Raw genomic sequence first — 14,582 nt, forward strand, 5'->3', positions numbered from 1 at the left:
TTTATTTTACTTCTCTATGAATTATAGAAAAAATCCACTAAGTGGCAGGTAGATTTAGATCTAATGAACACTGGAATCATGGCTATGGGTCCTTAAAATAGCATTAAACAAAGATTATACTATCTTGGAATAAAGGAAATACCAAGATATAAAAATTAATCGAGAACTTAAATCTCCAAAATAAATTAGTTATACCTTTGTATTAAGGTCTGATTCTTCCTTTGGTTCTTCAGTTAAACTTGGATTTTCCCTATAGTAAATAAATATGCAAGTTATATTTTTGTTGGGCTTTTTTGATTATTTGAGAAATCAGAAAAAGGTTTATGAGAGGCTTACTAAAACTTTGATTACTTACATAGTTTCTTCTTGAGAATGGTAAGAAAAACTATCTTGTGATACATCAAGATTATTATACAGAGTAGGAATATCACTTCTGTAAAGCAAATCATATTATAATTAAAGAATGCTGCAATTAATACTACATATTAAACTTTCCAAAGAAATGTCAAACAAAAGTACAGATTTTCTTCCCCTTTACATGCAAACTAACAAGTTAGAAATGTTACATTGTTACGTAACTGCCAACCACAGTATGGCCTTTGATTAGTTTTAGTACAAAAAGGTTTTAAACAATAATAAAAAATAGACTTCAAATTTACCACATGAAATCAATAGAGAAAATTCATTTTATGTTGCCAAACATGTTAATTAGGCATACAAACCTCTTTGTTCTAAGTACTTCTTTCTGATGTTCTGTTAGAATTCTTTCCTTTGTTTCTTTCTCATTGGGAGGTATAAACACAAAATCAATAGATGAACATTCTTCCAAAATGACATCTTTTTTTAATTTGGGAGACAAAAATTCTAGTTTCATCTACCAAAAAAAAAAATTTAAAAAGTACAATAATTAATTCTCAGGTCTTAAAAAAAGGTGTGCATTTCAAGATCATTCACTTGTTTTTCTACTAGAAATATAATGCAAATTTAGAAGTTAAATGTTGAAAACATTTAAGTACCTTACTCTTTTGCTTTTCTGGAGAAGGAAGTTTATTTTAGACCACAGTAAGATAATGTTTGAAATCTATGTTTACCTATGTCAGATGGGTAAAGATATTTCTCAAGACTATAAAAAGAAACCAAATTGCCCCAAAAGAATGTTTATTGGATTAGCAAAGGATTTTGGCACCAACTAGGAAAACTTAAGAAAAAGCACAAGTTATAAGAGCTGCTTGGAAACTTTTAGTATAGCAATGAGATTTTCTGTAGAACAGACATTTCATTCTGCTTCAACGGAAGCAACAGACAGTACAGGGGCCAAAAATTTCAGAAATGTCATCATTGTAACCAAAATACGACAGAAGAAAAAACTCAAGTTTTTCAATTATAAATAGATTAGGCCTGGAATCCCAGGGGTAGGCTCTAGTTCTAACCTTATATTTATTCTTCAAATGTTTTACTCTTTTTTCCTCTTTCAGCCCAAATATACCAGCTTTCACCTTAATTATTCTTCATAAATTTCAAAGTTGTTATGTAAAATGAACAGCCTCTTAAAAACATCCAAAGAATAAAGGCTTTTCTAAGGCAAACATATTTGTAAATCTGAGCATTTATAAATGGGTCTGCTAATAATTTACTTTCCTCTTTTTTTGTTTTTATTCTTAAAAAAGATGTGTTCATTGTTATGAGTAAAATTTAATTCTCGTCAAAATGTATAAGAACCACACAATTTTTTTTAAACAGGGCAATGGGGGTTAAGTGACTTGCCCAGGTTCACACAGCTAGTGTTGAGCGTCTGAGGCCACATTTGAACTCAGGTCCTCCTTAATCCAGGGACCGTGCTTTAATCCACTGCGCCACCTAGCTGCCCCCAAAATGTATAAGAAAACATCAGTTCCAATTACATTTCGTCATGGTGTACATTACAAATAACAAAAATAATTACTGAAACAACTTCAGAGCAGTTAAGCCTAAAGTCAGGAAGACCTTCAAATTCGGCCTCAGACATTTACTAGCTATGTGATCTTTAGCAAATCACTTAACCCTGTTTATCTCAGTTTCCTCATCTACAAATGCAAAATGAAAAGGAAATGACAAACCACTCCAGTATCTTTGCCAAGACAATCTCAATGGGATCTAAAAGAGTCAGACATGACTGAAAAATCTTTAATATTAGCTGGAGAACAATCACTAAATTAACACTAGAGTACTCTGGCACATTTTATTATTGTTCTCCAACATTTCTTCTTTGTCATAACTCCTGTAGTCTTCTCTGATCCATTTGTAACCTTCTACTACAACTGTTGCCTTCAAGACTACCCAACTCCTCTAAGAATTACTTCCCACAACAACAAAAAAAATCTGACAAAACTTTTTAAAGGGGGGGCAGCTAGGTGGCGCAGTGGATAGAGCACCGGCCCTGGAGTCAGGAGTACCTGAGTTCAAATCTGGCCTCAGACACTTAACACTTACTAGCTGTGTGACCCTGGGCAAGTCGCTTAACCCCAATTGCCTCACTAAAAAACCCAACCCCCCCCCTCAAAAAAACCCCAAACTTTTAAAAGGGTCTCAATTAAATCCACTTTAAAGTACCTTACCTTAGATGGTGATTTTAAATCTTTTTCTTTCAGATTCTTTGCATGTAATGATGAAAAATCTTGTTTTCCACGAGACTGTATTTCTATACCACTTATCTTTGCACCTAATTGTGAATTTTCTGTCTGTTAAAAAAAAAGATCCGTATTTCAGAAAATTTTAAAATGTGTTAGTTTTGCCTAATAATGCTATTTACACTATTCTATATCCTGGCTTTAAATTATTTCAATACTATATCCTAAACCAGTGATGTAGCTGAACTTCACTCATGGTGACAAACTCAAACAAACCAATGTGATTTCTTAATTTTGTTGTGTCATGGACCCCTTAGAGAATTTAGTAAAATCTATAGAATTCTTAGAATGTTTAAAAGTACCAATAAAATATATAGTACTACAAAAAATGCTAATTATCATCAAATAATTTTTTCTCACTCAAGTTCACAGATTGCCCCCACCCAGATTAAGTACCCTTTCTCTATAATTCCAAAATAAGTGTATAAAAGACCCATCCAACTTCACTGAATAAAAGGCCAAAACGCCATATGATCTCAACATCAGATCCATTAGAAAAATGCTTTTTGGTCTTTATTATTTTCCCCTTGTAAAACACTATCTTTTTTTTTTTTTTTTTTAGTGAGGCAATGGGGGTTAAGCGACTTGCCCAGGGTCACACAGCTAGTAAGTGTTAAGTGTCTGAGGCTGGATTTGAACTCAGGTACTCCTGAATCCAGGGCCGGTGCTTTATCCACTGCGCCATCTAGCTGCCCGGTAAAACACTATCTTAATGAAACTCAAGTAATGTGTTAGCTGGAACAAGATTTCATAAATAACCAGGAACAGCAATTCAAAGATAAAGTTTGAAACAAACTAATAAAGAGGACATTATTTGTATATTCATTCCCATAATGCTTAAATTCCCTTGATATAAGTTTTAGTCAATACATGCTAATGTTTTTAAATGCATAAAATTATTAAATACATAGGATTAAAAAGGAAATCAATCATATTGAAATAGTAATCCTCTTTTAGAGGAAAAAAAACACCTACATAGAACCTGGGTGAAGAACTCTTATCTTAAAAGGAACAAAGCTTTGTCTACTTCGTAAAAACACAGCAAACGTGTTTTACTTCTGTTTATTATTTTGAATAAATCTTAAATAATTCCAAAATTAAATTACCAGACTCAAGAAATAGAACTTTTTTATTCATATCACTACAAATTTCACAAAACATAATGTAATATATAATTACAACAGAACTGGAGGTTTATATTAGTAGAAATTACATTTTTAGCCTGTGGTTAATTAAGAGAAATAGATCTAAATTTCTTGCTCCTTTAATGTGAAAATAACCACAATTCTAGTGGGTGGTTAAGAGCCAGAAGTATTTTTTTCTCTGCAGGAAGATGATAAAGCTGATGCTTATTTAAGGCTGTACTGACACCTATAACTATCCTCCCTCCACTTTTGCAACAACACAGAAGTAAAATGAAGCAACGGTGGTAAACTCAAATAGTAATATCTGCAACCATACTGACTTGGAAAGCCACAAATTAACATTATCTATGTTGTACTGTATTTTTATTTATTTTCTTTTAACTTATTCCAATTCATTCTAATCTAGTTCAGGCTAACTTGTTTGTTTTTTTGTAAGGGGGGGTAGGGGGTGAGAGGGGGGTAGACAGGGCGACACCCAGACAAATCAGTTCTTTAAAAAATATTAGTGGGGCAGCTAGGTGGCACAGTGGATAGTGCACCGGCCCTGGAATCAGGAGGACCCGAGTTCAAATCTGACCTTAGACACTTGACACTTACGACCCTGGGCAAGTCACTTAACCCCAATTGCCTCACCAAAAAACAAAAACAAACAAAAATATTAGTAATTAGAAAATTAACAAAAACAGTACTTACTCCCTCTGAATAGAGGCCACTAGATTCTTCCATTGGTTCAACCTCAAAACCAGGTAACAAAAGCAAACAGTTTTGTTTGGCTTGTTTCAATACAGTCCTTCAGAAAGAAAAAAAAGGGGGGAGGGTGGGTGTTGGTGCTGGAAATAATAAGCATTGTTAAGTCCTGAGTACATATAAAGAGAACTTAATCATCTGTGATTATAGGTTTCTTTAGGGCTAAGACTAAGGTAAACAAAAATGATCTTTAATGCATTTTACTACACAAGGTGGCCAAATACAATCAAAATACTTTCACTTTGGTGGGAACAGATAGAGATAGAGTACAGAAAAAGTCTAGAGAAAATCTTTTAATTCCAAATTGAGCTTCCCCTTTCTGAATCTTTTTGCTAAGGAATCTGTTACTTAATGATCTAATAAGCCTCTTCACTACTTTCCCTAATAATCCCTAATAAAATCAAGTTATAATGACTTATTATTATTAACTTTCACTTAACTTGTATGACTGATGCCAAGACAAAAGAGGCTAACAAGTGTTACCCGGCAGGAAGCACATAATGCAGTCCTCTTTTATTGAAATTTCAAACTTAGTATGGAAAGGTCCTTCACCTTTGCTCCTTCTTCCTCTTGTATAAGGATAGGCTGAGTTGCCTCTGAACCTTAAAAAGTCCAACCTCAGGTCTGGATTCCAATACTACCAGGTGTTTATATTTACCACTTTTGTCTTCACTTTGATATTTGCCTTTTTTAAAAAAAAACCTGTTAATTATCATGCCCATTTGATGTCCAAGTACAAGGTCCTGTGCTACCTTGGCTAATTAAGTCTATAGGGAACTTGAAATGAGGAACTCTCTCTAATATAGGTTCCACCTTATAGGTAACTATTAAGTTTTTGCTACAGCAGTTACCTAGAGCTAAACAGAACCTAAACAGAAACTGGGCAATTAATCTATGGATACAAACCCCCGCAGACCACTAACTGTTTTTAAAATGTCCTATTTTGTTCATTATTTCCCTACATTTTAATCAGTCACATTCTGGAATGATGCTCTTTAATGCCTCTGACCTGGGTGAAGTGACTTGCCCAGGTCTTTCTGCTTTCCCAGAGGGTTCTCTATCCAGGGTTCCTGGCAGCTTCTATTTCTTACACTAATCTCTTATTTTAAGGTTGACTACCTGCATAAGGACAATAAGATGAGGAACCTCAAATCAGAAATGGGGGAGAAGGTACAGAATGACAAGAGCAGACAAAACTATAAAACACCCTAATGCTCAATTTCCTGTATCCTTCAACAGGTTGTTGGAGTACCTCCATGGCTGCAGTGAACTCCCAAGGGCCCTGGATAACAGTAATGAAACCTATGAGGTAAATACTTGGAAGTCACTTTTATTGAACAAAACAAGCCTTTTATATTCATTTATATAAACTCAATAACAATTTCACCTACATCTAACCAAAGTGTTCATTTAGAACTTCAATCTATTAACATTATTGTAGAAATGAAAATGTTCATCTTACTTTAGTTCTTCAGGATACTCCAGCGGTGTTTCTTTAGCAAATGTGTCATTCCAGAACTGAACACTCTGTTTGCGGATCTGTTTATTTTTGTGCAGAAATATTATGCACAATAATGGGGAGAGCTGTTCTAAAAGCTCACTGTTAAAAGTACCATTGTAGCGAAACTGAAGACATTTGAAAATCTCTCCCAAAAGCTTTTCTAACTAGGAAAAAGCATAAAATTTAGAAATATTATTTTAAGTTAAAATAAAACAACCCCCCCAATCAAATTAGTTATTATTTTCAGGACATAATATGCCTTGAAAGTACATAGTATAGAAATATTTTGCATGGCAACACATGTATAACTTATATTGAATTGCTTGCCTTCTTAAAGGGGAGGACATGGGGAGGGAGGAAAGAAGAGAATCTGGAACATAAAGTTTTGAAAATGGATGTTAAAAATTGTTTTTACACATAATGGGAAAAATACAATTCTAAACACATTTAAAAGAAAAAAGTACATATAAAAAACTACCTGAACTTATTAAAAAACATCACAAGACTAAGGTAACCTGGTCTGTTTCTTTTAAGACAACTGTACCATCCATCCACTGTTAAAATTGTGTATCTACTAATTAGGAAGATTCAGATATTAAATTAAATTGGAAGGATTCATAAATGATGGGGAGGGAGAGAAGGCAGGAAGAAGTGATGAAATCTGTCATAAATTTTTACCTTGCTGTTGAGGCAATTATACACTTTAGGCACATCACTAAGCCTAGGACCAAAAAAACCAAAATTAAGATGGAAGGAATGATTACACTTGGCAATTCAGGCTGTAAGTATGTGGGAAACTAGACCCTAACTACATGGTTGGTAAAATACTACTTTGTGCTTTGTAATTCCTAAAACCCTACATACATAAGATTTTAATAAACTTAAAAACAGAAATGCACTAATGGAGCCTACAGTTTAAAAGACTTTATAAAAACAAATTTTTGTTATAGTTCCTCATCTCTCAACTTCATTAAAACAAGAAATGCTTCCCCATAAACCATCGATCTTAATCTGCAAAAACCTAGGATATAATTAAATTTATTTTAGGCCAACTGTCTTTTCTTTTTCAGGTCTCTCCCAATTAATTTTCAAGTCTGGATACATGACTCTTTGCATTGCTAGGTAATGTGTGATAGATCATGTACCATAGGATCATAAATCTACAACTAGAAGGGACCACAGAGGTTATTTGGTCTAATCTCTTCATTTTGTAAATAAAAAACTCATGCCCAATGTGGTTAAGTGCCTTGCCCAAAGTCACACTGTTATTAACAGTCATGTGGGAATTGAACTTAGGTCTTCCTAAATTCAGAGGCAATTGTTTTACCATACTATCAGCATAAGCTAAAATAAAAGGTTTTAGAACTAGAAAGACCTCAGATCATATAATTCAAACCCTTCATTTTATAGATTCAGAAATGGAAGCCCAGCAAAATGTATGACCTCCTCAAGATCACACAAGAAGCAACTGAACCAGTACCCAAACCCAGTTACTATTCTTCAAACCTAGCAGTATTTCCAATATACCACACTCCATATGACTATTATAATATTAGCTACTAAGATATCACATCTTTAACATAAAGCAGGCCTAATTTATAAAGTAGTTACTAGAGTAAAAATACATTGTCTGAGGCAGATGGATATACATGTATGCACATATTTATATATATATATATATATATATATATATATACACACACATACATCAAATGACATCCTACATAAAGTGATTTGCAAATGTCATTAGCTGTTATATACATTAGACATATTTTAAAGGTTAGTCCAATTTTCAAAAGTGTCACCCCATTTTATTAAAGTAAATAATCTTTATTAACACCAGTTTTAAAAATTTGCTTCCTAGAAACATTTTCTGATGCAATTCTCTCCAAATTTCTGCATGAAGCTCAATATACTTACTTTGAGTTTTCATATAACAATGCCAGAGGCTTTGTTAAAGTTGCAAAGATTGTTTGTAATACTGAAGGTAAAGACACATGTCCAAGAATATTAGAAATAATGCTGATAATTGAACTACCAACAGAGAGGAGTGTTTCTGAATGAAGGTCCTTGAAGCTGACATTATGGAAAGCATCCATCATCTTCAGGATAACTTTAAATAAAGAAGTCAACTTCCCTAAAGGTTCTTTTTTTTTCTTGGACCAATCTGTAGGTGTCTGTGGCACTGAAAATAAAAAGGTTGGTTAAAGACAAAAGTCTTTTCAAGATTCATTCTTTCACAGAATATTTAGGGTCTTGGCTCCAAGATAAATAATTGTTTACAAGTTTAGACATGTCATGCTTGTCTATGATTCCCTATATTCTACAAGTTAACATACATAAAGAACATATTAATTTGTAACTTAAGGTACATAATGACTATGAAATAAGTACAAACATTTCCCACTTTTAAAAAGGCTTGTAGGGGGGCAGCTAGGTGGTGCAGTGGATAAAGCACTGGTCCTGGATTCAGGAGGACCAGAGTTCAAATCTGGCCTCAGACACTTGATACTTTCTAGCTGGGTGACCCTGGGCAAGTCACTTAACCCTCACTGCCCTGCCCTCCCCCAAATAAAAAGGCTTGTAGGTAGGTTTTATTGTTAAAAAGATAATTATCTTCTTTGACCTTCAAAACAACCTGGGAAATGGGACAAGTGGCATTTTCCAAATAAGGAAGGCCCACGGCAAGAAATTACTCTTTGCACTATATTACACTGTAGCTAAAACTCATTAAGAACAAAATAATTAAGAAATTTGTATTGAGTGACTGTGAAAAGGAATGGCAAAATATAGGCAAATAGGGGCAGCTAGGTGGCACAGTGGATAAAGCACCATCCCTGGATTCAGGAGTACCTGAGTTCAGCTCTGACCTCAGACACTTAACACTTACTAGCTGTGTGACCATGGGCAATTCACTTAACCCTCATTGCCCTGCCAAAAAAAAAAAAAAAATCACAGATCTATATCTATATCTATAGGCAAATAGATATAAGATATGGTTCCCGCCCTTGCTGAATTTAATTTGCAGTTGTGGGAATTTAGTGATAAATGCCACAAGGTATATATGAAGTGGTAAATTAATTGGTGAGACTAATACTTGCTGAAGAATACTACTACTACTTGGGGGGTAGCTAGGTGGCGCAGTGGATAAAAGCACTGGCCCTGGATTCAGAAAGACTTGAGCTCAAATTCGGCCTCAGACACTTGACACTTACAAGCTGGGTGACCCTGGGCAAGTCACTTAACCTTCATTGCCCCACCCCACCCCCCAAAATACAACTACTACTTGGTGACAAGTATCACCATCCTTTTATACAATTCTGAACCATGGAATTTGCTGGCTCAAAAAAACTGCCAAAGTTATAAAACATTCAAAATTTTATTTATAGGTTAAGAAGCAGAGCTCTTTTTAGATAAATACTGGAGCTGTCTCTAATCCTTGAGTATAATTGGTTCAGTGAATATGCTGGAGATTTAAATTGTCCAATTTAATCCCCCACTTTCCAAATCTGTAAATTGAACCCAACAGATTACCATAAATTTCTCATAAATTTCATAAAAAAATTAATTCATGGACAATTATGAAGACTGAAGACAAAAAAACTAAAACATGCTAGTATCCAATTAAGAGTACAGAAGAGAATTTATCAATACTCACATTTAATTTGGGGTTGATGTTTAGTAGAGTATGGTGAAAAATTGATGCATTCAACTATTACTACAGAAACCTGGGCAATCCTATCCAAAAAGGACAAGTTCTAAGGAAAAAAAAAATAACATTGGGAACATTCAATCATTAGTCGGCATAGCATTTTAGGCTAAATGAAAAGCAGGTATAATTGCCAAAGATGATTAATATCATCTGTCTCACGTGTCTGCCTTTGCTTCTGTTCCCCAATGATTTACTGTTGTACCCTCATAGCCTAATTGAAGTCTCCCAAACAAAAAGTAATTGACCTATCTCTAGGTCAAGATGTTGTTCAACTTGATTCCAGGGTAAAAAGCATCCTTGTCTGGCTCTCTATTCCTAAGGAAAGCAAGTCCTAGGTGTTTTTTACACTGTACTCATATACCTTTATGGCTCTGGATACTTATCCCTTCTTTTCCTTTCCTTAATGCTGGGTAAATCTTCTCAACTAGAGTTTCAACTTTTAACCAATTCCCAATCAATCTCCATTTATTGGGCAGGTAGGTGGCACAGTGGATAAAGCACCGGTCCTGGATTCAGGAGGATCTGAGTTCAAATCTAGCCTCAGACACATGACATGTACTAGCTGTGTGACCCCGGACAAGTCACTTAACCCTCATTGCCCCTCCAAAACCAAAACAAAACAAAAAACCAATCTCCATTTATGACTGACTGTTCTGTAACTGTTTGACTTAATTCACATTCAATTTCCAACCAATCTCCCACTTATAAGACTTCCTGAAATTTACCTCATTTGTTTTCATTAAAACCAATTAATATTAGTCTGGGTATACCTTTAAAAGAGTAATAAAAACTTACTGCAAAAGTGTTGTCATCTAAGCCAGACATCATCTTGAGACAAAGTTCATCACAGCATAAATTTTCTTCAGCAGTTGGTACCAGAGCTGCACAACGAGCAAATGTTCTATATAATTCTGACCAAGTTCGAAGTAATGACTTCATAGTGGGCTTAAAAAAAAAAAAAAGAAAAACAGAATAAATGGAAAACTAAATTATTGCCAATTCCATTTAACTGTATAAATTCAACCATCTCTGCTACTTGAAGAGCTATACTAATAGTATCCTAAAAAAAAAAAAAAAGGTGTAAACCTCAGCTTTAGTAACTCCTTATAGGACACAAATAAGTCTAATCTTTGAAAAAAAGGAATATCAGGAATAAAGGGAAGCTATATAGATATCTCACAGTGACAAATCAAGATTACAGCCTATTTGTTCCCAATTCCACCCCCAAGCCGAGGCCATAATCCATAAACTTACCAATGGAAACTCTTGTGCTGGAAAAATATGCATTATTGGTAGCATCAATGCGCTATAGACAGCACTGAAATTGTGCTCCAATGCATCCCCCTGATTGACTTCATTGGTCTGAATAAAATACAAGAAGAAAATACTATTCAAGCTGCCAATATAAACAGCCATTTGGGCATTATTATAAGCAATAGAGAAGTTTAAAATGAAAGCAATTCTAACAGGAAAGCTTGTTTTGTTTTCTTTAAAAAAAAAAGTAAATGAGCAAAATACCCTGTACATAATAGCATTCTTGTGGAAAGCAAGGTTTTTCAATACAAAATTACTTCTGATATCATGGGAGATGTATAATGTACATTTTCTGTGGCATAAATATATTCCAAGAATTCATATATTAGGTGAAATACATCTTAAGATCAAATCTAGCCTAATACTCTAATTCTTACCTTCCATGGTCTGAATAAAATACAAGAGAAAAATGAAATAAAAATAAAAGCAACATGCAAATTTGCTACGGAGAGATTTTTTAAAAAGAAAATTGGGGGGGGGGGGGCGCGCAGCTAGGTGTCGTAGTGGATAGAGCACTGGCCCTGGAGTCAGGAGTATCTCAGTTCAAATCTGGCCTCAGATACTTAACACTTACTAGCTGTATGACCCTGGGCAAGTCACTTAACCCCAATTGCCTCACTATAAAAAAAAAAAAATCTAGGAGGGCAGCAGGTGGTGTGGTGGAAAAAACACCGGCCCTAGGTTCAGGAGAATCTGAGTTCAAATCCATCCTCAGACACTTGACACTTACTAGCTGTGTGATGCTGGGCAAGTCACTTAACCCTCAAAAAGAAAATCTGGGAGATATAAGAAGACAGTTTCCCATGCTGTTCCTTTATAGATATGAGATACTATGAGTTTGGAATAAAGACTTCATATAACAGACCTTTTCAACATGTTAATTTGAAGGGAGGACTCTTTGGAAGGCAGGGTGGAGGATTAAGGGAAAAAGACTAAGTAGGAAATGCAGGCTGACAATTTAGACAAATCTTGTTTTCCAACATCACAAGCAAACTGGTATTTGGAACTCCTGATTCCAAACCTGCAACACTTAAAAATCAAAATCAATATAGCCTATGAGATATAGCCAGACCATATACCAGAGGGCAAAATGTATTTATGAACTTTGGAATGTGTTCACCAGTTACAGTGTGAGCTTACTGGAGTAGAGACTTGTATAGTCTCAGTGCCTGAAACATTCATAAGCAATTCATGCTTGACTGACATATCTTTCAAAGACATTAGAACTCTTACCAGTACAATGACTAAACTACTCTAGAACACTAATGATGAAACACATTACTACCTGGGAGAAAAAGACCAGTGGATGCTTTCTATTGTCCATCAAATAAAATAAAGCCTCAACTCCTTTACCTGTCATTCAAACCCTCCAAAAGCTGGTAGCTATCTTTTATCACTTTTCTTCACATACTGGACCACTCTCCATACCATGAACACCCCTAGACTTTACTGGCTTCCATTCATTTACTGATACCCTCTGTATGCAATGTTTCCCTGTCCCAGTTTTACCTGATGAATAAAGCCCAGGAAGTTAAGTCCTTCTCCCACTGTGAAGCATACCCTGATCACAGATACCAAATCAAGTTTCTTCCCCATGACTCTCATTAAGAATGTTTTTACATGGTCTCTCTGTTATCACTCATCAACTGACAAGTCTTATAGATTCTACTTTGATAATATCTTTCACTTCCCATCTCCTCTCTAGTCAGCTGACCACCCCCCCAACCTCATCACCTCTTACCTGCACTATTTTAATAAACCTTAAGTCTCTCCACTCTCCAAACCATCTTTCACACAGCTGCAAAAATGAAATTCATAAAACATAGGTCTGACCATGTCTCTCCCCTACCCAGCAAACTTCGAGCTCCTATTGCCTTTAGCATCTGTTACATAATCTTCATGCTTTATCTTGGTAATCTAATTCCAGCTTTATTATACATCATGCTCTGGGAAGTCCTGACAAACTTACTTTCTTATATCAGTCAGTCAGTTTCTCTCTCTCACACCCACCCACCATTCTATCTCTTACCTGTGCTTCTGCAAAGGCTGTAATGCACTCCCATCTCACCTCTTGAAATCCCAAGTTTCCTTCAAAGTTCAACTCAAATGCCACCAAAGAGGCCTTTCCTTATCTCCCCAATCCTAAATCACTTTATATTTATTTTGTAGACCTAAGTGTTTGTATCTGTGTGGAAGGGAAAAACTGCTTTAAAAAACTTTAGTTGGAGCAGCTAGGTGGTGCAGTGGATAAAGCACTGGCCCTGGATTCAAGAGGGACTGAGTTCAAATCCAGCCTCAGACACTTGACACTTACTGGCTGTGTGACCCTGGGCAAGTCACTTAACCTCCATTGCCCCACAAAAAACAAGAACAACAACAAAAAACTTTAGTAGAATAAAGAAATGAGAGTATACCTGGTTAATCAGTTCAGTTAAGGGGTTGACTAGAATACTCCACATTCGCCACAGATGCTCCTTGTTATTGAGGTGCTTTGCATTTTGATTAATAACATTTAAAACAGAATCACTGAAAGCTAATGGAGAAGTTGGGCCAGTAAGAACACAACCTACAAGTGTTTCCAGGTTTTGAAAGAACCTAAAAAGGAAAAACAAAACATAATATTGGACTAACTTTCATTAATGTTTTATACAAATTTTAATTGCCAGCACATTCTAAAACTAAGAGCAAAGGAGGGCAAGAGATTTGCACTCAACCTTTGTCATCCTGCCTACCTTAATGTTTTTGATTTTACAAGTCCCTACTGAGAAACATGGTCCCAATTTCCTAACATCTTTTCAATTATAATTTAAATAAATTGTCCTTCCTAGATATTTAGCAAAGGCCACAATCTCAGTTGAATTATGACTCAAAAAGCTCACCTTTCATCAGCCACACAACATTCCAAGAGGTTATTACTAAAAATTAACTGAATTAAGAACAAAGCTGGAGTTCCCTGTATAGAAAAGGAGAAACAATCAATTTTGAATTATAAAAATTCTAAGTATTTTTATGTCATTATTAAGTATATAAATGTGTATGTAGCTATTTATATAAACATATAAGAGAGTAGCCTGTCTTATAGCCTTGCTATAACCTAGTAGTTTTTCTTGATCATTATTAAAAATTAAATGCTATGAAATTATGGCAGTTTAATAACAATGTTTTGTAAACTTTCATTTTTAGATTGCGTCCAGCACTCTATATAACAATTTTGAAAGTGTCACTATAGGCTACAATATAAAAGACTGTTATACAGAAAGAAGCAAAAGGCTTTTTCTCTTCCATAAGGACCTCCCCAAACACAAGTGAATCAATTTTAGCAATCAAGAAACATGACAATTCCTGGATAATACTGTGGCAAATATCATGCAGTTAATAGGAAGCAGAAAGCATTGTTCCTCCTTCACACTTCCCTTCTGTCCTGCCTCCTTTTCACAGTCCACAAGGAAAACATGTTGAAGCCATTTCTTAGTGATAGATCCAGTTTCTCTGTTTCT

At 35.0% G+C, this 14,582-nt stretch overlaps 1 protein-coding gene across 1 annotated transcript in view; it reads right to left on the bottom strand.

Moving 5' to 3' along the window:
* RIF1 (replication timing regulatory factor 1) overlaps positions 1–14,582 on the bottom strand; it is a 52,074-nt gene that overhangs the window by 14,963 nt on the left and 22,529 nt on the right. Inside the window, exons 17-29 of the mRNA XM_043992569.1 lie at positions 13,965–14,038; positions 13,500–13,680; positions 11,026–11,133; positions 10,567–10,716; positions 9,718–9,817; positions 7,980–8,244; positions 6,738–6,780; positions 6,021–6,223; positions 4,505–4,601; positions 2,595–2,717; positions 723–874; positions 356–433; positions 196–250 (exon numbers count right to left, since the gene is read on the bottom strand). Of these exons, the coding sequence (XP_043848504.1) occupies positions 196–250; positions 356–433; positions 723–874; positions 2,595–2,717; positions 4,505–4,601; positions 6,021–6,223; positions 6,738–6,780; positions 7,980–8,244; positions 9,718–9,817; positions 10,567–10,716; positions 11,026–11,133; positions 13,500–13,680; positions 13,965–14,038 (1,629 nt within the window). The remainder of the gene's footprint in view (positions 1–195; positions 251–355; positions 434–722; positions 875–2,594; positions 2,718–4,504; positions 4,602–6,020; positions 6,224–6,737; positions 6,781–7,979; positions 8,245–9,717; positions 9,818–10,566; positions 10,717–11,025; positions 11,134–13,499; positions 13,681–13,964; positions 14,039–14,582) is intronic.

Source organism: Dromiciops gliroides, chromosome 3, assembly GCF_019393635.1.
Source record: "Dromiciops gliroides isolate mDroGli1 chromosome 3, mDroGli1.pri, whole genome shotgun sequence".
Taxonomy (NCBI): Eukaryota; Metazoa; Chordata; class Mammalia; order Microbiotheria; family Microbiotheriidae; genus Dromiciops; species Dromiciops gliroides.